General features: G+C 38.0%; 1 protein-coding gene across 2 annotated transcripts in view; it reads right to left on the minus strand.

The window, feature by feature from the left end:
• IntS9 (integrator complex subunit 9) overlaps positions 1-26,776 on the minus strand; it is a 118,376-nt gene that overhangs the window by 26,591 nt on the left and 65,009 nt on the right. For both annotated transcript variants that reach the window (XM_089101047.1, XM_089101049.1), the window contains 4 exons: positions 22,722-22,924; positions 10,696-10,894; positions 5,285-5,418; positions 3,910-4,028 (listed from right to left, as the gene is read on the minus strand). In XM_089101047.1, the coding sequence (XP_088957173.1) occupies positions 3,910-4,028; positions 5,285-5,418; positions 10,696-10,894; positions 22,722-22,924 (655 nt within the window). The remainder of the gene's footprint in view (positions 1-3,909; positions 4,029-5,284; positions 5,419-10,695; positions 10,895-22,721; positions 22,925-26,776) is intronic.

Here is a 26,776-nt window from a genome sequence, read left to right on the forward strand (position 1 = left end):
CTTTAGAAACAAATTTGGGCTATAGATTTGCTCATTAGGGGGGTAAAGTATAGCAGGGTCTGCATGCAAAATGTGTTAGGTACAATTATTGTGCATATTAGATAGATAAATAGATAATTGTATTTTAAAGCCAAATATACGGCCATGAATGCAGTAAAATAACATAAATGAAAGGCACAAATAACATAAACTTTGATCAGCGATTATCATAAAACGCATAAATGAAACACTACATTAACTTAGTAATAGTACTTAATACTTGTAAATACGGTCATTGAATAAAAACACTTTACACTTGAAAAAAAAAACACTTAAACGAACCATTACATTTACTTTATACTGGGATTTTTTTTTAGTAAACAAAATTTCCAGATACCTCGCTATCCTACAAATAAACTGAGGCGACGTACTATGAGACGCCTGAAAGTATCAACTACTTTTTCTTAAATATCCCTTCCCTTATCGTAGAGAGCTCTGGCACCGGCTCAAGCAATGCACCAAATAATCTTCTTTAACTCTGCAAAGCGGGTAAGTATATCTGTCTTCATTGGAACATCTTTCTTTCAGAATATCTTTTAAACCTTGCGCTAATTGGGAGGCAACTAGCCCTGAGGTGCATCCACAACGTCAAATATCTAGCTAGTAAATTCAGCTTAAGGTAGATTTCCTGTCCATAAACCATCTTAACATCTTGATGAAACTTTAATGTTTCTGTTTTTTATCTCCACTCCATTTTTGGATCATTTGATTCTCTAGTACTATCTTAATCTCATTCTCCCAATTTGCATTTATATCCATTCGTTCTCTACCTTCATCCCAAACAAAAGAAAACTGTGTTTTGTGTAAAATATCTTTTATTTTTAGTGACCATGACCTTTTTTTCCCCTGCGAGAGTAAATCTTAATAAGTTGCCTTAAGCAGCCTGTCACTCAATAACTGGACGACTCACAACCAAAATTTAATCATTGAGACTAGTCTGTAATTTTTTAGTGGTCATATACCTAGAAAGAATTGTTTCCTGACTTCAAATTGTCCAAATACTTTACCCCTCCCCCCCTTATGTGCAAATATATAGCCCGAATTATATGTTTCCCATTTATTCTGTCACTAGTCTTTGTCTTTTCTCGCGCTAAGCTGAAAAAAACTAACGAAGAAACTGGTTTGTTCTCGAGTTTTACGTAGCGTAAAATTGAGTGAGTGGCGAATAATATACAAGTACCAAAATTCCCTTCCCCCTATAGAAATAAAAAAAAACTTAAAAAATTTCTCAAATTTGGGCAGCCTTATTTGCCAAGGGGGGGGGTATTTTCCCGGGGAGGGGTATATTTTCCGTGGGGGTAGGGTATTTTCCGCCGGGGGTATTTTCTGGGGAGGTAATTGCCTGGCGGGGGGGGGGGGGGTAAATGCCTAGAACCCTCAAAAATCCCCAAAATCATAAGCTAGACAGGGGATTAGCGATTGGTTTCAAACCGAACAGAATAAAACTAAAGTAAGTCATACTCGAACATCCAAACCTAATCCAGAAACATAAACTCCAAGGGAAACTACACAAAATTATTAACTAGGATTCTTTGACATTCTTTACGAAGACAACAAATAAGGGGCATCTTCCTGCATTCTGGGAGCGTGTTCCAGACCATAACGCAAGCTATCAGGGGGTTGAAGTCAGACCGCAATACTAAAGCATAAGGAATCTGTAAGTTATTAAACATGCAGAAATGATAAGACGACTTATCAAAAATAAAAGATATATACTGCACAGGGCAGCAGGGAGATGGCCATACAATTGTATAAAAGTGAAAGAAGCACATGACGGAAAAAAAGAGATTTCAAATCAAGCAAGTATTCAAATAAAGAACGGTTAGTATTCTGAATAATAGTCCTTGCTTTATCATAAAGTTCCGGAAGTGGCTTCAATGAGAGGGAAAGGTTGCCATCCAAATAACAGGACAACATGACACATAAGACTGAACCATGCTGCCGAAAAGGATTCTAAGAACTGACCCTGGAAATATGACTTTTAGCTTTCTAAAGAATCTGGGATTCTTGGAGACTTTTCTCTTGATCAGGCCAATATGAAAGTTAAATGAAAGATTTTCATCTCTTAAATAAATTCTTAAAGATAATTTATAAGAAACAGAAAGTTCCACAAATGATTTGTATGAAGCATAATATTTGCTGTAAAAGCTTTTCACACATAGTAACAAATTTAAGATAATTAATCAATCTGTTGTATTTGTTCGTTTTTAATTACTTTCTCAAGCCTTTTGAATGAAAATTCGAAACAGCAGATATTCCATTTCATAATGGCAGGCATCATTTAAAAAGATCCTAGCTTCTCTAGATGGAGTTTAAAGATTATATTTTGGGGACTACGTATACTAGATGATTGCTGTTCCATACACAAGCTAATCGCTTCAAGAAGTTATTTGGTGAATATTTCCACCAACGGATCACCAGGCAAAGTTAATCAGCTTAAGCAGGGTTAAAATGGGTTACTCTTATTGCCTCGACTCTATCGCTGAGATTCTTGAAAATTTCTTCAAAAGCAAGGTACGGCCCTGACATGTTGGCTTTCTACAAACTCTACTTCGCAATGCACTATTATAGAAATAATAGCTATAAAAGCGCTGAGATGGCAGTATAAAGCAATAAAATTAGAAAGGTATTTGGACAAATAAAAATCTCTATCCTTCCCTTCTTTTTCGAGATTTTAAAATGTGCAATTTGCCACCAAGTTGAGTTTGCTACTTTAAATATTGTGAGTTTTAACTTGGTTTACAGATTGAATTGAATCGACACTCAATTAGTGTCGAGATTTAAAATCAAAGAGCCGTTGGACTTAGCCAAGATTAAAATAGATAACTTTTACTGCAAGCCTCAAAATATTCCCTCTATGTCCTTACTCAAAATATTCTCTTTATCCTTATCCATTTTCCCCAGAATTAAAAATATTTGATATATTCATTATTCTTGTTTTTATTTGACATACTTTATTCAGTTATGGTTAGATTGTTGAAGTGTTTTTGCAATTTCCTTTATGTATTCTTTATATTCCTCGATTATAAGGGAAATAAATAAATAAATAATGGCAATATAAGCGCTAAGAAATCCCTCAAGATTTGGTCCAAACAAAGTCTGTCAAGTCAATATGTAAAAAAACATGTTCCAACCGAAAAGATTACCTTAAGGGTTTATTTGTCTAAGGAGTGAAATCATAAGGTCTTTTAGGGGGAACTTGCCGCTTCAAGAGACATAGGAGCCAACATTTGAAAATTTAAATGAATACATATCTACAATATTGCATATTCCTAATTTGCAAAAGATAAAATTTTTTTTTTTTGAAAAGTTAAAGCCGGAAAGAAAAGTGCAAAAAGACAGTGATAAACAGGGACGAATTGGCGCTTACCAAATTGATCAGCTGAGTAAAAGAAATAGCGACAAAAGTTACAAAATAGGTATAATGCTACTTTTTAAAATGTCGTATCTATCACTAAGCAGAAAATATGTCAGAATTATTTTTTGTTCATCAGTACTTAAGTATCGGAATGTGTTTAAGTATTCTTGATTAAAGATTTAAACAAGTTGGCCTCTAAGAAAATTAATTACCATGAAATAACAAAATTGGGCCATTTGCCGGTACCGTTTTAGAGCATTGAACATTTTTTTTTTACGGAAAGCAATCACTTCATTGTGTGAGTTAGTCAAGTTTTCGAATCTAAATAAAGGAGATAACAGTAAAATTAGACAATTTGGCTTTTGTGTAGCCTGGCTGTCATGTATCCTTGTGTCACTCCCCATAGCACTCATTTTGGCTATGGGTTATGATACAATGATCAGAAACCAGTTTTTTATTTTTTAATTTTTGTATATTTGATTTAAAAGGTTATATACACATAATATTCTTACCTGCATTCATAAAAACTTCTCCCAGCATAATATTAGAATCCGGTATGGTAGCTGATGTTTGATTATTACCTCCCAGTATGAGACAGTCAGCATTTTTCAATGAGCTCTGGTCAATTGCTCTGCAAGAAATTTTTCTTTTAACTTCATGATAACCGTATACTACTACTACTACTAACAACTCACTGCAGCACCAAACCACCCAAGGCCAATACAGCTACGCACGCTCCTCCTCCATCCCAACGAATTTAAACCCTTATCTTAGCCCACTCTCAGGAATTCCCCATTTCTTTTACATATGTCTTTACGAAATACTCCCACCCCCTTCGGAGATGACCCACTTTTCGTTTGGCCCTAGACGGTTGGCCTACAAAGATTGAAAATAACTACTCATGCTAAAAAGTCGTCACGAGATTAAACCAACTGAGACCATAACGCTGACAAATAACTACTTCTACATCCAACGCTGTTCGAAGCTGCAAAATATTCAGAACTTTCCAAATTTCTTTGAAGTATAATCACAATTAAGATAGTATATGTCAACGGTGTCTCTGTCCTTCATGAGCTTATACTACGACTCTATCAGAAACACAACGATGAACAATATTCGTTGCGTTACGTCTCATTGAATTTTTACTTCCTCATCTGCTTCCATCTACGAATAAATTTTGCATTCAACCATTTGGATTCAGATTTTGAATCAACTTCTCCTTTCACAGCTATCTGTGCTCTTAAAAAAATACCCCAAAACGTCCTAGATGGTCGAGAAATGCTTAATTTTTTTTTTTAATTCCGTTAGTACTAGAAAAGACAAAGCAACTAAAAACTGCTAACGTCGGCAAATTAATTGCTTTGTCTTATTCTGGAATTTTGCATGCGTCACGACCGACCACTCCGACGTCACACCGACTAGAAACGACACAACCACTCGGGGATAAAAATGATGTAATTTATACTTTTGAGATGCATATAAATAGGACATCACTCACATGAATTTTTTTTTCAAAATAAAAATCTAAGCGAATTTTCTCAAACCCGTGACCTAGCTAAATCGTTTTTTCAGGCCAGAAAATCCCAGGGTGCTAATTTTAAAAATAAATATGAAGTCGTTTTCACGAAAAATGACATACGTATATACATACATACATAAATGTATACACGGTTACTCATTTAAAGAGAGTAGATATATATACCCAACTATGTATATAAAGTAAAATACCTTTATCTACATCCTTTTTTTTGCCAAATTCAAAGAAAGACTTCTTTTTTATAATCCCAAATACTACTTTTGATATATTATGCTGATTAATTTGAGATACAGTTAAGCCAATCCTGTCATAATAGCGACATTACCGTATTAATAATATTATTTAAATACCTGGGATGTGTCGTAAGTGTTGAAGTAGTACTGACATACACTACTTTAGATGATTCCGTAGATAGGATCCAATTGGCACTTCCAATGGCGTAGCCTGACGATACTGGCGATATTCGGATTGATCCATAAATCTCCTATGTAATGGAACTTGGTTAGGCAAATTTACTTATACACATGTAGTATAGTTCCATCAGTATTTTCTTGGTCTAGTCAAATCAACAGTTTGTTTATAATGCTTATCCGCACAAGGTATTAAGCTTTATCCATTGATTCAATAGCACTTGTTTTTCTTTTTAATTCACAAATACCTTGAAAAGACATGAAGACCATGCAAAACAAGCAAGTTTTCTTTTTTTTTAATAAGCCTAAATGATTCTCTAAAAGAAATTCTAAGAAATATTATAATTTTTGCTCGGTGAATATAAATATAGAACTAATTATACGTACTAATGAAAGTATCTTAGCCTTCCGGGGAAAGTTTCAGCTCTAGAATTGTCGTAAAATGTCATATTTCATAGGCAACATAAACCTTAAATCTTACTCGTATACACTACGGTAATCCCAGAGTTTCTGTGGCATTATATAGTTAAAAAGTAAAGATTCAGTGATATCTTTACATACATAATATGAGACCGGATAGAAGGGAATGCGTTTTGGATCATTAATGTCTCTTCAGGATTATACTCTTGATTTTATCTATACATGTATATCACTGTCTAAAAAGTGTCTTAAGAGGCTAAAGATGCACTTAACCACCTACACAGAATTTTCTAAATAATGAACCAAACTAGAACAAAACTAGCTTTAAAACCAGATAATTCAGCCATAATATACAATGGTCACTACAAAGCAGTGAGAGATGCTCTTAAAGAGGTGCAACTGTAAAAAGTCGAACTTTGTAATATTTTCTCGATCTATAAACTATTACCCTTGGTTAATGGAGTTAAACGTTGATGATGAAGTTGGTATCTGTAGGATTTCTCTAAAATATTCAGGGTTAGCTTAGACGAAATTTTATGTTTCTCTGGCATGCTGAATGTATTTGATCAAAGGTGACAAAAAAACTAGTGATCTTAAAGAAATTTAAGCATTTTTTTTCCGCCGCAGGTTTTAAGTCTATCATATTTCTCATTAGTCGACCCATCCCTTATGTATTGCTGTTCAATATGGTCAGTGTACTTTTACTGTCCATCTTAGGCCACTACGTGCTCTACAAAATTTGCAAATTTGTGTTTTAAATAGTTTTCATTTCTGGGTTTCTATGAGGTTGACTTATGAGACGACTCGGATTATGCCATTGGCTCGTGTTTTTACCTTGCTTATGCCTCAAGCAGTTTAGAGAAAATATGTTTTACCTTATCTTATCAACCCGTGCGACATCTTTAAACCAATGATTTGGAAACAATCAGGGGCTTTAGAGGGAGGTCCTGACTCAATCATTCCTTGCTGAACCAGGGTTATAAAGCCTCTGTCACCTCTGTCACAACTATAATGTTGTTCCTTGAACAACCCCAGAATTGGAGAAAAAGTAACTGACATTCCCTGAGACGCAGTTTATCGAAAGGAAATTCTCTTTTACACAAATTGAATAATCCAATCAGCTTCATCAGTTGTCTTATATAGGTGTGTAACTTTTATAAATCTTTGTCGATTGCGTGGATGAAGTTTTGTATCTTCTTTGGAGGTTGGTGGGCACACCTTCTTTTCCTCCAGATCCATCATAAACCATCGAAGGACGATACGTGATTTAGGTTGTAATTGTAATTTTTCACTGACCATGAATCCTGGTCTAGGAAGAAGAATTCCAATGCTCTGTACTACCGAGCTCTGACAGTTTTGCAAAAACCGGTCATCCATGCTAGGATTTAGTTAAAAAGACCAAAAGCGGCAAAACGTCAAAATGACACCAATCACACAGGTATGATGGCTGGACTTAATACATGGCAAGAACGGGGTACTTTGAACTAATAGATTCTGTTTGTTAAGACAAACCTAAGACATTTCAGATGGTTCTTGTGTCTTTCCGATAAGTTTCTTTCAGATCTGTTGACATTACCGAACTGCATTGCAACTAGAATCGCTAGTTGTTTCTTTATTTTGAATGCTATCGTGTCGAAGGACTGGTTTAGACAAGAAAAGTCTATAACTAGGCGCCAGCTCATGTTTCTTTTTCTTTTCTTTCAGAATAAGAGCAATCAAACTGTAAAATCCTGAAGATAACTGAGCTTGGACTTCATCAAATCAATTTCTAGCATTACGGTGATCTGCGAATTTTAAAAACGCTACTGTTTGCTGATATATTGGTTTTGTAGATCCGATTGCGCACTAGAGTGGGTATTTTTTTTAAGTCCAGATGGCATCCCTCTCTGATGACATCTAGGACGACCTTGTTGTCTATTGTTTTTTCCAGTTCCCTAAAAGGTAAGACAGACACTTTCCTACGAGCCATGGATCTTCTTTTTAATGAGTATCAAATTTGTAGTAAGGCATCTACTAATTGATTTCAAGAGCTTCATCAGTTTTGAATTGTGCCAGGAGAAACTTTTCATCCTTTAATTTTTTTTGGACAAAATGAATTTTTTTTATAGATATTAAAATTCCGTCATTGAAATGTCAAGCTGGTAAATACACCCTAAACTCTGGAGGCTGATTAGCGCCCAAGGAGCCAAAAATTCGTCGTGGTATTTGTAGGCTTTCAGTTGAGCAAGGATACCAGAGGAGTCAAAGAACTTGTTACATTCTGAGAATGACTTGTACTCAGCTGTGGACAGCAGTTCCTCCGAGCATTGCTTGGCAAAGCTTTTCAGGATCTCTGAGAAGTTTAATGTTAAAAGCTGCTATCTCAAATGACTCAATCGCTGAAACTAGATCCGCAGCAAATAAGGGCTGGTGAGCAAGCCATGGGGGGATTTTGCAACACAGTAGACTACTTCATATACAAGATTAATCTACAACATACACAAGTGACTCTGCCAGAGAGGTCTTGTCACCGTGATACAAAAAATTGCTCTCTCTTTGGTTTACTTTTAAACAGAACCCGACACTAAACTCCAGAAAAGTTTACATCTTGAAATAACATTATTTACGTCCTAGGCCCTATGATCAGGGTGACCCAAGATCGAGATCTGAGCCTGGCTATAACTACAAGCATGGTTTACCCTTCACCAAGAAAGGTATGTGCACCATAGAGTTTAAGATTTAGGCTTTTAATCTTACGTTTTTAGCAGTGAGGGTCTGCAAGCTAAGAATGTTATGATGTTATGTCCTTAGCAACGAAGTTCTAAGTACGCTGGGCGTTGCAATCAAGACGAATTCAAAGGCTGGTGTAGATTCCAGCTATAATCCTCAGAACAGCTTCCTTTGCCAGAAGAGGCCTGTTCACCCTACACGGGCTGCACAAGTTCTGTATGCCATGGGCGTTATGAACTACGCATAAGTATTTATGACCTACCGAAACCGCTGGTTTCTAATTCCTGCACCCTACAAATAAGCTGAAAAAGGAATAATTCTTTTTACCTTTCAATCAATAGAACATAAATATCTATCAGGCATACAACTAAAGAATAAACTAATTTTGTTACACAGAAATAAAACCAGCCTTAGATAGTGTTTATTCGTCCTCACCCTGTCGTCACAAAAAAATTGATGTATTTTCTGGATTATTTGTGACTAATTCAGCTAGGTGGTTAGCATAACGGGTGGTTATGGAAACGTTATCTTTAAAAAAAAAAATGATGTTTTGACCCAGTCATATCTGTCAATAAACTCAGATAATTTCGGAGACCACACTGCCTTTCCATGAAGATAAATAAAAGTTTAAATAGGGATAAAATCCTTTTAATAGACAGTGATGATGATAACAGTGATAGAAATTCACAAAAATACCAGATATTTCGGTCACATATGCAGTGACCGTCATCAGTACAGTGACCGTACTGATGATGGTCAATATATCAACTAGGTGGGAGCTAATTGCAGAAAATAAACGTTTTTGCCGATACTTTGCTGTAGAGAAATCTTCAGGTTTTTAGACTTGGTGTGAAGCAGAAGGAATAAATCAGGTCCTTTCACTTTTCATAGATAATAAATGCGTGTATTTAAAAAAAGATGTGTACATTCCAATAATGTCCAGAGGCTGTAGCTTGTTAGGCACCAAAAATAATACATAATTAACAAAAACAACTCAATTGAAATAAGAAAAGGAGAAAGGATAAAGGTCCTCAGAGTCATTGCTAGTGCATAGGGTGTCGAAACGACGTCTCAGTTTCTGGGCCTTTTGCACAGAGAAAAGTAGCAACCTTGTCACCCAATCTTGTTACAGAGGGGATAGATCCCTGGGTCCCGTACTGCCAAACCACTGTATATAAACGATATACAGTAGAATCATTCAATATCTCAACCATTATACAAAGCCGGACCGAGATGCAAGTGCTCCGGAGAACGTATAAACATAAGCGACACTAGATTGATTTACGGGTAGACAAGTCAGATTTCTCTTGAACGCGAAACATGGCTTCACCTCTGTAACACCAACAATGCAGTGACCGTCATCAGTACAGTGAACGTACTGATGACGGTCACTGCATATGTGACCGATATATCTGGTATTTTTGTGAATTTCTATCACTGTTATCATCATCACTGTCTATTAAAAGGATTTTATCCCTATTTGAACTTTTATTTATCGTCAATAAACTCGAGAAACTTTGGTTAATGGATATATCCAGCACATGAGGTAAGTGCATAAAGAAACCTAGCCAGTGCATAAAGAAACCAGCACAGTGCATAAAGAAACCTAGCCTTGATTCGTGGTAAAAAGAATCTATCCCAATTCGTTGCAAAAAATTTCGTTCCTGAATCAACACTAAACAAGTTTCGACTCAGTTCTTATTAGACTTCCCAGCATAGGTAGTGACTAACAGAAGTTGGGCCTAAAAATGTAATAGGCTTTCACTCATCAGAGGGATTAGCTTGGCTATTGACCTTGGCCCCAGGCAATAATAAACCAAAAAACATAAATTCATGAGCACATTTTTGCCATCCGAGAGGCTTGAAATTTACCAGGCAGAAAACTAACATCGAAGATCAAAAGGATTTACGGGTCTTGTAAGATTTCCGATGAGTCCAAACCAAAAGGAGTTACCGTAGGTTTCCCTATGTTTTCGTGGGCCTCACAGTTTTTGGGTTTCAAGATATTTTAAATCATTGTAAAACCCAACATGGGCTTACCACTCGGACCAAACAGTGTTACGAGATTAAAAAAAAAATATGTTTAAATAAAAGTTACATAGTTTTAAATGGAATTAAAACAACTTTACTTTTGTTCCTCTGTTTGACGTTTCAGGAGTAAAATTTGCTTCGAACCCATTTTTTTTGCCAGTTTGATGCTCTGTCTAGCTCAAAATACTTACCAGTTTTTGGTTATATCCTACACTTTGTATTCTTCCAAGAGACAAGTTCATCTTTTTCCTTGTAAAAAGTTTTACCCATAGTTGAGGACGAACTGCAGAGGATAGAGGAGAAGGAAGGGATGTAAATTTCTTCCATTCTTGCGGATTACTCAACTTCGGAGATCGTTGGACATGAGACAAAAGTTCCTCCATATAGAGCCTAAAATTCAAGAACTAAAAAGTCTCGTTTTTCTGCCAGTAATCAATGGATCAGACCCTGTCGAATACGAAATATACACATCTTTGTTCCTTTGGGGGTTACTTTAGAAGGCGGGAGACAGAAAGCCGCCAGTTGAAGGCTTTGAAAGACTAAATTTTCTGTAATGCCTTTTTTTGTGTTCTTAAGAAGTTTCGCATGCATTTTCTATCTAAAATAATATAAATATCGCAACTTTATATCCCCGCCCCTTACTACAACTACACTAACTACTGCAAAAAACCGCAGCCACACATTCTATTTATTTTCCCAGGTTACCCAGTGTCGCTCGATATTAGTCACAGTCAATACAGTAACGAAGACTAAGTAAAAAGTGAAAACATCCACGTATTTATTTTTTCCCTTCCATAGTTATCGCAAACGTGGTCGTTAAAACTTAAAAGGACACTAATTCAATCAGAAATCAAATTTTTATTGTCCTTTTTAAGTGCCAAAAGCGACTGAAGAGAAACCAACTCCTTCCCGTGCCATATATCCTAGGCACCCCACAAACCCACAAAAGCACTGAATCATGATTTTGAGATAGTCATTTCAATAAAGAGTATTTGAATCAAATTATGGATAAAGTTTGAACATTTAGTCAAAATGTTGATCAACTGTAGTTTTGTGAAATAATTTTTCAATATCATTTTTATTTAAAAATTCGGAGTGGATGGGAACTTACTTAGCTTATCTTTATTAAAAAATTTTTTACTCTGATAAGGGCTGGATTTGGAAGTCTGGGATTTTTGCTGTAGAAAATTATGTCATTAAACTTTCCTTAGACAACTGTTACATCATCTTTGCAACTCTGGGTTATCAGCACATCGCCATTGCGTTTCGTCCCCGTTTGTGGACGCTGGGAAACAAGGGTAGTTGGACCGATGACACTGTAGTAGTGAATGTCAAAGGGACATCTAGGGGTCTCTTGTTGTTTTTACGATTTCTGTTGCTAGAGGGCACCAAGGTATTCGATAAGCACATGTCCTTGTTTGTGGACAATGGGAAATTCAGAGTTCCATGCACGGTAAGACTGGAAAAACAAGTACAATCGTATCCATGGGATCGCATCATCTCGAACGAATAAATTTCCAAATGGGGATAAATCCATTTATTTAGACACTGAAAAAAACAGGTACAAAAGTCCAGATATTTCGATTACATATACAGCAATCGTCATCAGTAGAATTACTAAAATAATATAACTGAAACTAGCATATTTATATACAAAAAAAAGTAACTTTTCAGGTCATTCTCAAAATAATTAACTTCCGGCTTATTCACTGGATTATTTTCAGAGAAAAGTCACTGACAGAGTTCATTCAAAGTCTCGATGTAAATTTTCTTCTTTAATATTGCCCAAACGTAAAATAAATTTGTAATAAAGATGGCAAAGTCTTCTGTGTCTTCTAATTGCAAAAGAAATGTTGAGTTTATAGTTGTGTACTTGGTAGGTCTTATTTCCCCATATGTACGACGTATCGTGACGTAACACCTTTAAGTAGGCATTCCCTTCTTAGACCACACTGCCGTTCTATCACAAACGAATAAATTTCCAAATGGGGATAAATCCATTTATTTAGACAGTGAAAAAAACACTGTCAAAAAATTTTTTTTCCACTGTCTAAATAAATGGATTTATCCCCATTTGGAAATTTGTTCGTTTGTGATAGAACGGCAGTGTGGTCTAAGAAGGGAATGCCTACTTAAAGGTGTTACGTCACGATACGCATCATCTCGGAAATCCGAAATCTGTGAATAATCGGCATAGTGTTTCTTTCAGGAATGGAAAGACGAAAAAAACTCAGTGCTGCAGATTGCCTTGTCGTCTTTGACGATCTCGATGTTACTGATCTTTCAAGCGAAGAAGATGACAGCGATCCCACATGGGATCCATCTGACTTTCCAGGACATGCGGAAACCTTCTACGAGCTGCTTGACGATCAAGAAAGGGAACTCGGCTGTGAATTCGACGGTGCAAGTGAAAGCGATACAGTCGCTGCTGTTATTGAGGATGTAATTTATGGATCTGCAAGTGCTCATATTTCTGAAACCCCAGCTGTAAGTTCTAACAATGGAAGCAAGCGAAAGGGTGTTTGGAGAGCTGCTGACCATCCATTAGCAGGAGCGCGACCGACCTTCCAAGCAGACCGTGATGAATTGCTGCCAGACATTCTATTGCTGAAGGAGCCAGTAAAGTTTTTCCTCAGACTGTTCCCAGATGCCTTGATCGAGAAAATTGCTTTCGAATCTACCCGCTATGCTGTTTCATAAGGTAGCAGTTTCAGCGTTTCTGTACATGAAATGAAGCTCTTCCTGGGGATAAACCTAGTAATCACTTACCTCAAATACCCGCGCCTAAAGTGGTACTGGAAATCTGACGAAGCAATGCGGATTCCGATTGTTGCTGATTCAATGTCTCGCAATCGTTTTGACGAAATTTCCAAATACCTTCATTTCAATGAAGCGCAGAGTGGGGAAAATGATAAATTTTTCAAAGTAAGACCGGTTCTTGACGTTTTGAAGAGTACATTCTTACAAAATGGTCCTCTCGAAGAACACCACAGCATAGACGAAATGATGATACCCTTCAAAGGTCGCTCCCAAATGAAGCAGTACATCAAATCCAAACCCACACCTTGGGGTTTCAAATGTTGGGCTCGAGCTAGTTCTTCAGGATACATCCACGAGTTCGAAATGTATGAAGGAGCTGCGGTAGAGAAAGAAACGTTTGAATTAGGCGTTGGTGGTGATGTCGTTGCTCGTCTTTCCCAGAAATTGACTGGAAGAGGTTATAAAATCTATGCTGATAACTTCTTCACCTCAGTTTCGCTAGCTGAGTTTCTCGCTGGAAATCAGATTCATCTCGTTGGGACAGTCAGACAGAATCGAATCGCAGAAGCAGCTTCCAAGCTGAAGCCAGAAAGAGAGTTGAAGATTGAGGGTCATGGAGCAAGTTCTGTCGTCACAAATAACAATGTCACAATTTTGCGCTGGTTTAATAACAAGATCGTCCACACCATTTCCACCTACGCTGGTGTCGAACCTCAAGATGAAGTCAAAAGGTGGTCAAAGAAAGACCGAATGCAAGTACCAGTGAGGTGTCCATATGCCATTCAAGAATATAACAAATCAATGGGAGGTGTCGATCTCATGGATTATTTCATTGCTTTGTACCGCCATAACCGGAGAGGAAAAAAATACTACATGAAGGTCTCTTGGAACTTCGTTGACGTTGCAGTTGTAAATGCGTGGATTCTGTATCATAAGGCACAAAAGGCAGGGATGGAAAAGCACGATTTAGACGCTGGACTGCAAGAGCTTGGCCTATTGGAGTTCAAGGCCAGTGTAGCAAGAACTTTGATCAACACCGGGAAAACTGGTTTTGCAGCATCTGCTAGACCTTGCGGGAGACCTTCCCAGTCACCGTCGGTTTCTCAGACACGAAAACGAAAGTATAATTGTATTGTTGCACCCGAGATTCGCTATGACGGACTGACTGGCCACTGGCCTACCAAGACGAATGCCGCCAACGCAGGACGCTGTTCACTAGAGTCGTGTACTTGCAAGTCGCGGATCAAGTGTGTGAAATGTGAAAAGGTTTTGTGCCTTGAATGTTTTGAGAGTTTTCACACACGCTAAGTGTCAGTTTTTTGTAATTGAAAATAAATAGATGATACTTTTGCTCGCAAATGATTCTGCTGGAAAGTGTGAAAAATTGGAAACCTTAGGTTACATCGTCCATATATGAGTACATAATTTTTCTGCACCACAAAGTGGTGATGTACACATGCAAGTTACACCACTAGAAAGAGAACATTCTTCTTTCTCAGAAATGACTATTAAAAAAAATCCTACTATCTTTCTTAAAATTCGGGACTGAAAGGGTTAATTAGTTAACTTAACTAATTCAAACGGGTTGAAAGTCTACCCAATTTTTGTCGTCTAAAGGACTGAAGCCGTTTAAACCCTTTATCCTGTAGATGCCTCTGAATATAGACATATCTTATTATTTAAACTACTACTATTACTACTAACAACTCACAGCAGTACCAAGCCGCCTGAGTAGTAAACCTTCATCCGCTTTTCGGAGTGCCGATGCTTCAGAGCCATATTTGACCATTGTCATTAATGTACCTTCCAATATTCTAATCTTGGTTTGCAGATTTATCTTCCTATTCTTCCAAAAATTTTTTAACTGTGAAAAAAAACCCTGAGCTTTGGCTACTCTACTTTAAACATCTTTACTGCTCCAACTGTCTTTACTAAAAATACTACCAAGGTAAGGGAAGCTGCCCACCTGATCAATCTTTTCGTTACCCAACGTCACCTTTTCATCTTCACTTATTCCTAGCCTTATTGACTTAGTCTTCTTAACATTAATTTTCCAACCTATTCTAGCACCCTGAACTCTAAAAGTTCTAGAACCTGAACTCTCAAAACCTCTAAAAGTTCATTCATTTTGCTCACACTTTCATCTAGGATGCTTAAATCATCAGCATAATCTAAGTCCAGGAGAGTGTTTCCTCCCCATTTGATTCCGTGGTCTCCCATTGCTTTTCCTGTGCTACTTATGACAAAGTCCATCGAAATGATCCATATAAAGGGGGATAGAACCCAACACTGCTTAACTCCTGATTTAATACAAAACCAGCTGCTAACTTCATTTCCTAACTTAACCGCAGCAGTGTTATCCTCGTATTGGACTTATCACTTTAATGTATTTATCTGGTATACCATACAAGGATAAGACCTTTGCTAAAGCTCTTCTATCAACAGAACCGAACGCTTGCTCATAATACTGAAACTGAGGACCAAAGATGTTTGACAACTAAGGCACTTCTCAATTATTAACCTAAGAGTGAAAATTTGGTTAACATATCCTCTACCTTTTCTAAAACTGCACTGTTTTTCTCTTAAAACTTCGTCTACAGCAGCTCTTAGTCTAAAAAGCATCATATTACTATACACATATACATATTACATATTACAAAAGTAATTTGCTACCTACAGAGACCAGACTAATGCCTCGATAATTAAGAAACTCACTCTTATCCCTTTTCTTATACAGTGGTTTAATTAAAGTTTTCCTAAAATCATTAGGTACTTCCCCTTTTTCAAAAATCATATTCATAATCTTCAGTAAGTTATTTCTAACCTCAGAGCCATTATATTTAGGGAAATCAATCATAACACTATCAACACCTGGAGCCTTATTATTTTTTTATCCTTTTATTACTGTCACTAATTCTTCATCACAAAACAGACCTTTCCTCACATCTAATGTTTCCGAAACTTTTTCATTTTCCTCTGTATCTTTCCTGAAACTGTATCCCGGTTTAGATCATTCTTAAAATGTTCTGCCAATATCTCTTTAAATCCTTCCTTCTCAATAATTTAGACCCCGCTTCTGTCTTTAACTTGGCGAATCAGGATGGACTACTCCCTCTCAATTTATTAACATGCCAGTACACTATTTTACTATTATGCCGTCTAGCAACATCTTCCAGATCCTCGGCAATTTTACCCATGGCCTCCACTTCCCACCTCCTTAGTTCATATTTTAATGCTTTTCCCACTTTCTTTAAATTCCTTTTCTTTTCATATGATCTATCACTCAGTAAATTCTTGTACAAACCCCTTCTCCTCTCTATTAAACATAAAGCTTTTTCACTAATATGCCTAGCTGCAGTCTTAACTTTCTTCGCTAAGACACAATCAGCAATTTTACAAATTGTTTCTCTAAAATCATTCCATCCATCTTTCACATAGTCAATTTGTAGACTTACCAGTTTAGTATTCAAGTGTTCCCTGAAATTTTTTCTCAATCTCTCTAATCTTTGACTGTACCAACATCATAACTTCGTTAGAAGTACTTACCATGCCGAAACTTTCGCTTTTAATTAACCCTAGACACTACTAGATAGTGACCTTTACTTTTAACATCATAACAGCACTCCTATATACCCTAGTATCTTGGATTTATCCTGCCAGTCTTCGGTTTACTATAACATAATCAATCAGGTTTGCTGTCTTACCATCAAGTGAATACCAGTGGCGCCAATTCACGAAAATGTAGGGGGGGGCAAGGATTTTTTTCGATTTTTTTTTAATTAAGATGCAAAAAAAAGAACAACATTTAGCAAACATACCTAAAACAGGGGGTAGTGGCGAGGTCACTGCCTGGCAAAATCGTCGACTAATCTATCCAAATCCAGTTTCTTTACCTCCTCTTTTTCAACGGCCAGTATCATGAGATCAATGAGTCTGTCGTATCCCATCGTCGATTGCAGATAGTATTTCACACGCCCTAATGCCGAGAAGAATAGTTCATTACTGGCAGTGGTCACAGGCAAAGTAGCAACAGGCTTCATCAGTTTTAGTACTGCAGAATAGGCAACTGGGAGGTCGGATAAGATTTCGATAGCTCGAAGAAGATCCATTTTTGAAATATCACTTTTTGACAGATGCAGCTATGCAAGAGAAAGCTGGGATTCTATGGCATGTCGTCGACACCAAGAATCTCTTGATAATGACACATAACTCTTTCCACTTTCGAAAGTTTGAGAAAGTTTGAACTTGAGGGGTCGAAGGCAGATAAAGCGTCGAGCAGAGGCATATTCTGCATGAAACGTTGGTCCATCTCACTCGTGAAACGATCTAGTACCTCAAAGTACAGAAGTTTACCGCAGTCTGATTCAACTGGCTGACTGATATTGCGTTTACCGGTTGTTGGGTTTGAAAGAAAGGCTTTGAGACGAATGGAAATGGCTTGACTTCTCTTGTTTCGAGCACTGGTTTTAGATTGTGGAGATTTCGATTCCTGGATATCGTTTAAAGCTAAGAATTCAGATATGTTTTTGCTTAAGTTGTTCCATTCGTTATCATTTCTCAGCTTTTGGAGTGTCTCATATGTCCCAGAAATCAGTGAAAGCGCCTTATAAATCAACAAACTTCCGGATTGAAGTTGCTCTGATAAATAATTTACAATGACTAATACTTTTCCACTATTTGCAAAGTTGAAACAAAAGAGGCAGAGTTGATTTTGTCCAGTAGTCCTTTTGCTTCACAGGCTGCCTCGCCGTTGGAACTATCAGAGACTGCGGCAAGCACAGCAACATTACAATCAAATCCGGCCTTCACCTTCGAAATAGAGCGGACTGCGTAAAACCAGCGAGTCTGGACGGTCCTCTCTAGCTCCAAGACTTTTTGCCCGCTAATACGCTGGGATTCCACAAATAGCTCGTGACGAGTATTGCTGCATGATATAAATGCGTAAAGTCTTTGCACCACAGAGAAAAATTCAGAAAGTTCACTGATATTTTTTAGGCAGTCAGTCAAAACCAAGTTTAATCTGTGGGCGTGACAGTGTACATAAACTGCATGAGGCACCTTCTCCCTAAAGTTTGCTTGAACTCCGTTAAATTCCCCACTCATAACGGATGGGCCATCATAACATTGGGCAATACACAGCATCGAATCTAAACCAAGCTTTTCTATAGTTTCACAAATCGAGGTGGATAAGCTATCGGCGTATAATATTTGAATGTGAGTGCAGCCGATTAGTCGTTCCACTATTTTTCCATTTGATATGTACCTGGGTAGGGTCGCTAATTATTCATTTCTAGAAACGTCTTTTGTCTCGTCGACAAGAATAGCAAAGTAATTAGCTGATTTTACTTCTGAAATAATATCTTGGCGCAAGGCATTTCCTATCAGTGTAACTGCGTCATTTTGGTACTGATGACTGCAATAGTGACCATATTGGCGCTGTAACTTGGCCTTCAGCTTTTTGTTGCCTTTAGACATTTCCTCCATCAATTCAACCAAATTACCCCGGTTTGCAGATGTTTCTGATTCGTCATGACCCGTCAAAGCAAGACCCTGGAGGCCAAGAAAGCAAATAGCGCGAAAAATGTACTTCACATGATCTCTATTTTCCTGAACCTCTTGAGATCTGGATTGAATTAAGGCATTCGCTATAGATTTCGACGTATCAGTACTCATTATCTTAAATTCCGGCCATGCTGACATACAATGCCTATGTCTTTCAGAACCATCATGTTGCTTTAATAGAGCAGAACTGTCTTTCCACTTGCAAAATCCTGACTCAATGAAAGCCCTTCTTCCAGCAGTTTCTCCAGCCCTTAGAGTCCCCATAGAAAAATGGCGGCAAGCAAAACAAAACACGGAATTCAAGTTTTTTGAGTATTCAACCCATTCATAAGTCTTATAGTACTGTGCACTGAATTTCCTTCCGTTAGAAGTGGAAGCCGGATATCTCTCAAGAATAGGTTGATCTGGTTTGTCGTGACGCGTCCTAGAGATATCTGAGAGTTTCTTGACTGCTACTGGAACCCGCAAGGGTTTCAACGATGCAGACCAAACTTTCATGCTGACCTGAGCCATTTATTGTTCCTCTTATTTACGAAATTCTGTCACAGGTGGGGAAATTTATCTCAACTAACCCGAGACCTTGGGCGCTGACACTATTGCCAGTTTCTTGCACTAATGTCTTCATTTTTCTTCCGCATTTTCACCGAAAAAAAATCCAAAGTTTGTTGTCGCTTTTTACTCATAGTTAAATGAGTAGTAGACAATGACTTCACTCAGACATGCAAGAGAAGAACTGAAGAAACACGTAGAAACTCACTTAGAAAATCACTCCCATACTCCACGGTGAAACTACCCTGCTTAGAAACCCCATAAACCAATCACTTACATTTCCTGTTCACAACAGTCCCATACACTCCACTGGGACTAGTCATCCCATAAACTATTCAACAATGTCAAGAATCTGCTGACCAAAACTCCTTGAAACCCTAGAACACATTTCCTTTCCCAGCTACTAAAAAAGGCAATATACAAAACTCATAGTTTACAACGAATTCTTCACAAGAACAATAACGAAACGGGTACTGACCACATGAAGCTTAGTTTTGAATGAACCCTACTCGGAAATAAAATAGTGTAGACGCGCTCGCTCTTAGACATTTCAAAACAAGATTATATAATTAGGGCACCAGTTTGTTGGTTATATTTATTGGACCAGTTGCTGGTTTAATATAGCACATATCTAAAATAGAAAATAGCTGTGAAATATAAATAAGAAGGTAATTTTCAAAGTCTAGGGGGGGGGCCAGGGCCCCCCCTGCCCCCCCTAATTGGCGCCCCTGGTAAATACCATGCCAACTTATGGGCCATTTTATGACCAAACACCGTATTGGTTATAACTAGATTGTTGTACCTACAAAACTGCAAAGGTCTGTACCCATTACTGTTTTCTTTTCCTGCACCAAATTTAGCTAGGCTAGGAAACCATTTATCCCTATTTCTACCCACCTGGGCGATAAAATCCTCTAGTAAAAACACCATATTTCAACCTGGGACCCTGTCTATTTGCCCTGTAACTGTAAGTAAAATTCAATTTGAGTCACTAGTATCTCCGTCAGTCGGTTCAACAGGGGCATATACTACTATAACTGATATCCTAACTTTTTAGTCATAAAATGAACAATTATTATTCAATTGTTAATACCTTTCCAGGCTAAACAAGACTTAGCAGCTTCCTTATTCATCATGAGCCCTAATCCCTGTCTATGTACCCCATCCTTCCTGCCTGAATAAACACATTCTATATCACCTAATTTCATGCTTCCTACCTCTGGGATATCAGTTTCTGAAACTCCTAGTAAGTCCAGTTCAAATCGTCTCAATTCGTCAGTCAAAATGTCGATAGGATAGTCATTTTTTAACGTCGTAACATTCCAAGTTCCGATGTTCGTGTTCTTTATATCACTGAAATTATTTTAGCCTCAGGAAAAGCAATGATACCGGATACCAGTGCAGGACGGGGATCACAACATATCTTCTCAAGTCTACAACGAAGCGCTTAAGCCGGTTTAGAACCGGACAGCAAAAAGTCCATGGGACCTCCAGTATGAATGGAGGCTTTGTGCAATCCTGGGCCCATCTTGGTCACAACATGGTTTTCAGCACTTGGCGATGCTCTTCTATCAACAAGAGTTGAAATCCTGCACAGACAGTCCCAAGCCTATTACCTCAGACTCATTATATATTCATGCCTACAAATAATATGCTACTACGGGGAGGCAAGCCATAGTAGATAAATTAGCTAGGAAGAGGTTCTTCTTTAAATGCTTATATATTTATATAAGGTTTAGTTAGGTCATTTATAAAAAGAGTTTTGCTTCATCATAAAAAAAAAGACATGTGAAAAATCAATACAACAAAATCTGTTTCCAAGATTTTGCGTCTTCACTGAGGTTTGCATACTTTGAGGTGTCACAAATCAATACAACCATTTTTTGTGTGTTACATCCTCTAAGGTCTGTTTTGCCCAAACTACATGCTCGATCGATTACACGCCAACTGGACACTTGGTTGAGAAGATATTAATGGCGATCCCTACCCCGGACACCTCAGCATATCAATAGCCAGTAAAAGGATGGTTAGCACTTATTAAAATTGATACGGAGAATCGTCAAAACAACATTAGAAAAGTTTATTATGATATAGGTATGTAAGCTTGATCATACTAAGCAACTTTATGGGCGTTTTGGGCATTAAACATATGGCAGTCAAGTCTGTTCCGAAATTACAAATTTTGACCAAAAGTGCTGCCTCATAAACATCGTTACTTGTTTGTGCTTTTTTAGCCAAACAAAGTGCTGCTATCCAACCTCAACCACCATGTTCGCCGAACTATGCCCCATGTAATTCTTCCTGTTCCAAAAACTGGAAAGACCCATGAATGGATGGTTTTGCCACAACTGAGGAGATACAGACTCCATCACTGAAAGAGCTCAAGACAAAACCAAAAGGCATACACCCCAAGAGATTTCAACATTAAAAAGGTACAGGCACAACTGCATTATATCCGAGAGGTATTAAGTTTAAGCGGACAAAATAGATATTGATTTACAAATAAATATTTTTACAGAAAGCAAAGTTCACCTTTTTGTTTAACAAACCTCGTATTTATAAATACAAAACTAAATTGGACTTCAGCAGCATTAATAGCAGAGAAAAACAACTATTAACGTCAACATTACCTTTCAGAACAGAATGTCTTTGAGGGCCCTATCGGCATACTGTTCAGGGAGAGAACACGAGAGTTTCCAGACTCTAAACCCTCAAAATCGTTCTTTTGTTTCTATAATCTAAACCACTTCTACTGGCCTTTTATCTTCGGAATCCAAAGGATCCAAACAAGACGGCTTTTTATATTATATTAATTTTATATTAATAACAAAACTTTTTTGCACGAATTGAATAAAAACAAGAAGTGTTCTCAAATGGGAGTAAAGAGCGACATTAATCTTGAAACAAACATAAATTATTCTATATGCTAAGAGGGCTGTCATCCACTTTATCCCACCTCTTTGCGCTAAAGTTCGACTGTTGCTTTACTGGAAGTATTTCGGAGTGGACAATTATAATCAGTTATAATTTAGTTAGAAAGGTTATAAGTAAGTTAAAATTTGAGCCAAAAACGTTATTCTTTAAAGCCAATGTGAACAAAATTCCTTCCATTGTTGATGCATCCTGGTAAAACAATCAAATTTTTCATCCAATTGCAACATTCGTTCTTGAAGCCTTGAAGGAGCTTGAAGCAACTCTTGAAGAGAGGGAGAGAGAGATAGAGAGAGAGAGAGAGAGAGAGAGAGAGAGAGAGAGAGAGAGAGAGAGAGAGAGAGAGGGGGAGAAAGAGAGAGGAAGGGAGAGAAAGAGAGAGGGAGGGAGAGGATTAGATAAGCATAGAGATTACCTTCCAATCTGTATTGTAGGTTCTGTTGCAAAAATACAACCACTGAATCCAGTCTCTTCTGTAATATAAGGGAGAGCCAATATATTTTGGTAGTTTGAAATCAAAATAACGTCAATCTCTGAATATGGTACCAAAGTGTCTAAAGGTATCCCAAACTCCACAACCCCATCCACAAAAACACGACCCTGAATTTCCCGCAGTTCCTAGAACAAAAATTATCTATGTATCAAACAATTTTTTTCGGTTTAATGTGAGTAAATAATATTAGACAAATAAATTTCTTTTCGTAAACTAAATTCACTGTTTGTCAAAGGGAGGTTATTCATACGATCGTGTTCTGTCATGTTCCTTCACTCACTTTTTATAGATTTTACTGTCGAAAAAAGATGTTCTAGGCTATAGTGATTGGTCACCAAAGACAAAATAAATTCGCAAGGCTGTTTATCATGGGTTCACTTTAAGTGCGTCTATATTCAGCAGTTTCCATTAGATGGGTGTAAGGAGGGCTTCAGACCAAAGAAAAGAGCGATAATCATGCAAATTTTTAATCCGTATTATTAAAACAAAGCCTTACCATCCGACCCCAATTTCTTATAATATATAGTAGTAAAGCGTATCCCCACCTTCACGTCTCCAGACGTCCTGGCTTCATTGTCTCAGGACTGTGTAAAGTAGTCCGATGTGGCAGCATTAACGCTTACAAACTGTACTACTCGGCCAAAGTAGCTCTCGAAAATTCTATTTCTGATCCAATCAAAATTGGCCTTGAACATTTTCGTATTAAAGAATTCCATTTTCTGCTGCAGTGCTGCTACAGGTGTCACAGTGTAGGGCATTTGGCTAGCCAATGCTCAAAGCCCGAGGTGTGTGGCAGGTGCTGTAGCAAAGAGCATTCTAATAGCACTACTACACCATGTCAGAGGCCAGTCCGCTGCCTGAACTGCAATTCCGACAAACATATATGTTATAACGTATGGTGTCTAGAAAACCAGAAACTGTTAAAGCGTAGATCTTCCTCCTGAAATTGCCAATAAGCTCTCAGTTTTCTCGTGGAATATAAATGGAAATTTTGCGAATATAATCCCTGTGATTAGTGATGCTATTAAGACTTCCGAAGTTGTGTGTATTCAGGAGCACTTTCTTACCTCTAATAGCTCGACACTGCTCGATATCGACCCTGGTGTTAAGTCTTTTACTGTACAGGCAAAGAGACTAAATTGCCGAGGAGAGCCTTCCGGAGGCCTCACAACCTTTTTTAGAAGTTGTTTAAATGCAAGTATTTTTGACCTTTTTTAGAACTTGTTTAAAAGCAAGTATTTAGAGTGTGATCAGTTTATTGCGGTTCGTGTAGAGAATTGTGTTATCATTAACGTGTATATGTCGGTAGATTATCGTGATGATCAATCTGAGCGGAATTTTGTCCTTGCTTGCGGTAGGCTGTCGTCGTGTCTGAACAAACTTAAGCTGTTACATATTCCGAGTGTTATACTATTGCATCAGTACTAACCACTTACCAACTATCAGATCACCTACCTATTACTGTTAGTTTTGAAATACTTACCCCCCTAAACCAAAGAACTGATGCCTCAACACAATCACACAAACAAACATCATACAGGGAGTGGAGTAGAATAGATAGAATTAAATCTATTTAAACAGCAGATGCTATTCTTCATAAGATCAATCCCCCATTTTAACTGCTATACCGTAATTCACTGCAACGTGAAGAAGTGAGAACGTCGCTGAACGTTTACTGCGCTGAAATTTATCATGCATTTCTAACTGCTGAGAACGCTGCAGTACCTCTTGCTCGTATTATAACCGGCATCGTCCAAAAATGGTCTGAAAATGCGGCTTTGGTCGAGTCATGCTCGCGAGCTAAATTCTGGTTTCATATTTGGAAGGATTGTGGCCAGCCAAAGCAGGGTGTCGTAAACCAGATTCGCAAATCAACAAACAAAGCGTTCGCTGATACCTTAGCAAAACATCGTAAAAAGATAGTTATGGAGACATTTGCAAAGGTAGGTCAGAACCCAAATGGGCTGTAGAAGTTGGTACCCTGATCGGCAGCCTCCGCCACCTCACCGGCGTTCACGGGTGATATCCCGGCATTGGAGTGGTATAACCACTTCGAGTCGGAGTTCTCACCTACGGATGCGGGTTTGGAGCAGAGGTTTGAGCAGGAATTATATACATTTCTTGCTGGGATGCCTCCTAATGATTTTGTCGTCCTTTTTTCGGCTGTTGAACGTGCTATTAAACACCTGAAGTGAAAACCGTCTTTCGAGATTGATCATAAAGTGCAATGCATCTCAAACATGGGGGAACTCAGCTCCGAAATCATATACAACTGCTAATGCAGATGAGTTTTACTCGGTTACCGTCTACTTTCCAAGTTGGGGATCTAACACCAATGCCGAAGAAAGGCAAGCTGTCCACACAGTGCTCATCCTTTCACCCTATTACTGTCTCCACTACTCTCTGCAAGCTGTTTGAGTTGATTTTTAATGATGAATTAACGGAAAAATGTTATCCGACTCCTAATCAGTTTGGCTTCCAGCCTGGTGTGGGATATACGGATGCTATTGTAGCTGTGGCTAATGTCCATATTGATGCAGATAGAAGTGGAGACAGTCTAATACTAGCTGGACATGACATACACAAGGCTTTCGATTCTTTAATACACGCTGCAATGCTTCTTTTTGCAGCAAAAAGAGGGGTAACCGTGCTACTATCATGGCATTACGTGATATGTATTCGGGTATTATAGTTCGGCTGAAAATGCCTCCAGATAAATTTTCACCCCCTACACCACGTGAACGACTGATCCCGGTAAGAAAAGGAGCCAGACAAGGAGCTGTAACATCCCCACAGGGTTGCCACTTCAACGAAATTACTGGTACTAGCCAGGAAAGCTCAAAAGTACTACCACGACAGAAAAGTACTAACATCCTGCCTAAAAATTTGCCGCGTGTTGCGCTTCGCCCTATTACCCTACTAGGCAATTACGGACTGTTCATAGTGAACATCCAGAGATGACTTCGATGATTTTGCTTGCAGTTGCATCCCATATCAGTGGCCCTTTTTTGCCACATTGGAAGTCAGTGTTCGACTAGCTATACAGAAATAAAAATAAAATTACTCTGGCCTATATGATAAGCCAAAGAGAAACTACGGTGCTAAAATGCGGTGCTAAATTTGTTGCGTGTTACGCTTCCACTTCCTCGCGCTCCTGACCAGCTCTGTTGGAATATCCGAAGTCTCAGGATTCGGTACTTCCCTCCTGACATGCATATATCGGATATTATTTCTGGCAGTAGTCTGTTCCGGAGGGGGGTCCGAACTAGCTTTAACAGTGAAAACTGACGTTCGGCCGAAGCGCTGCTATGAGGTAACGGCATAATACCCTTCATAAATTTAGGTAGGTGAACAAAAGCAGAGTTCCCAACACCATCCTTGAGGGCGGACACTGAATTCCAAAACACCAAAACTGGCACTTTCCCTTCCCCTAGCTCTTTCTTCAAGAATGGTAGTCGCCTCCACTCTCTGTTTATGGCTTTAACTTCCAGCAAACCATTGAAACAGTCCTTGAATATGCGGAAAAGAGGGGTTATAGAAGGAACTGATCCGGATAAAGCAGTTTCTGGAGATAACCAGTCTATCATTCCAAACAAGGTCTTAACTGTTTACTCTTCGCTTTATTTCAGACCACACCTTGATATAAAATGAAGGGCAATTTTTCTTAGTTGCAGCTAGGTGTCTTTTTTGAATTTTTCGACTTTCAATGTTATCAATTGCAAAGAGCTCAAATTCAGCTCCAAAATGCATCTCCGTCTCCATACCTTTGAAGTTTCTTGGGGTTGAAAAATCTATTTCGAAGACTGAACGTATGGCCAAAAGCTCGTCTTTAATATAATTCCGTGCCAGTTCGGAGAGAGTATTAACCATGCTTTTTAAAAGTGTGTGATTTTTCACTTCTGTGCTCTGGAATTCAATATTCAGGCCCATTACAATAGGAAGAACGTAATTCATAAAACGATAATAGAGCTTGACTT

This window comes from Artemia sp. Qi Xiang Cuo, chromosome 15 (assembly GCF_049724085.1).
Source record: "Artemia sp. Qi Xiang Cuo chromosome 15, ASM4972408v1, whole genome shotgun sequence".
NCBI lineage: Eukaryota > Metazoa > Arthropoda > Branchiopoda > Anostraca > Artemiidae > Artemia > Artemia sp. Qi Xiang Cuo.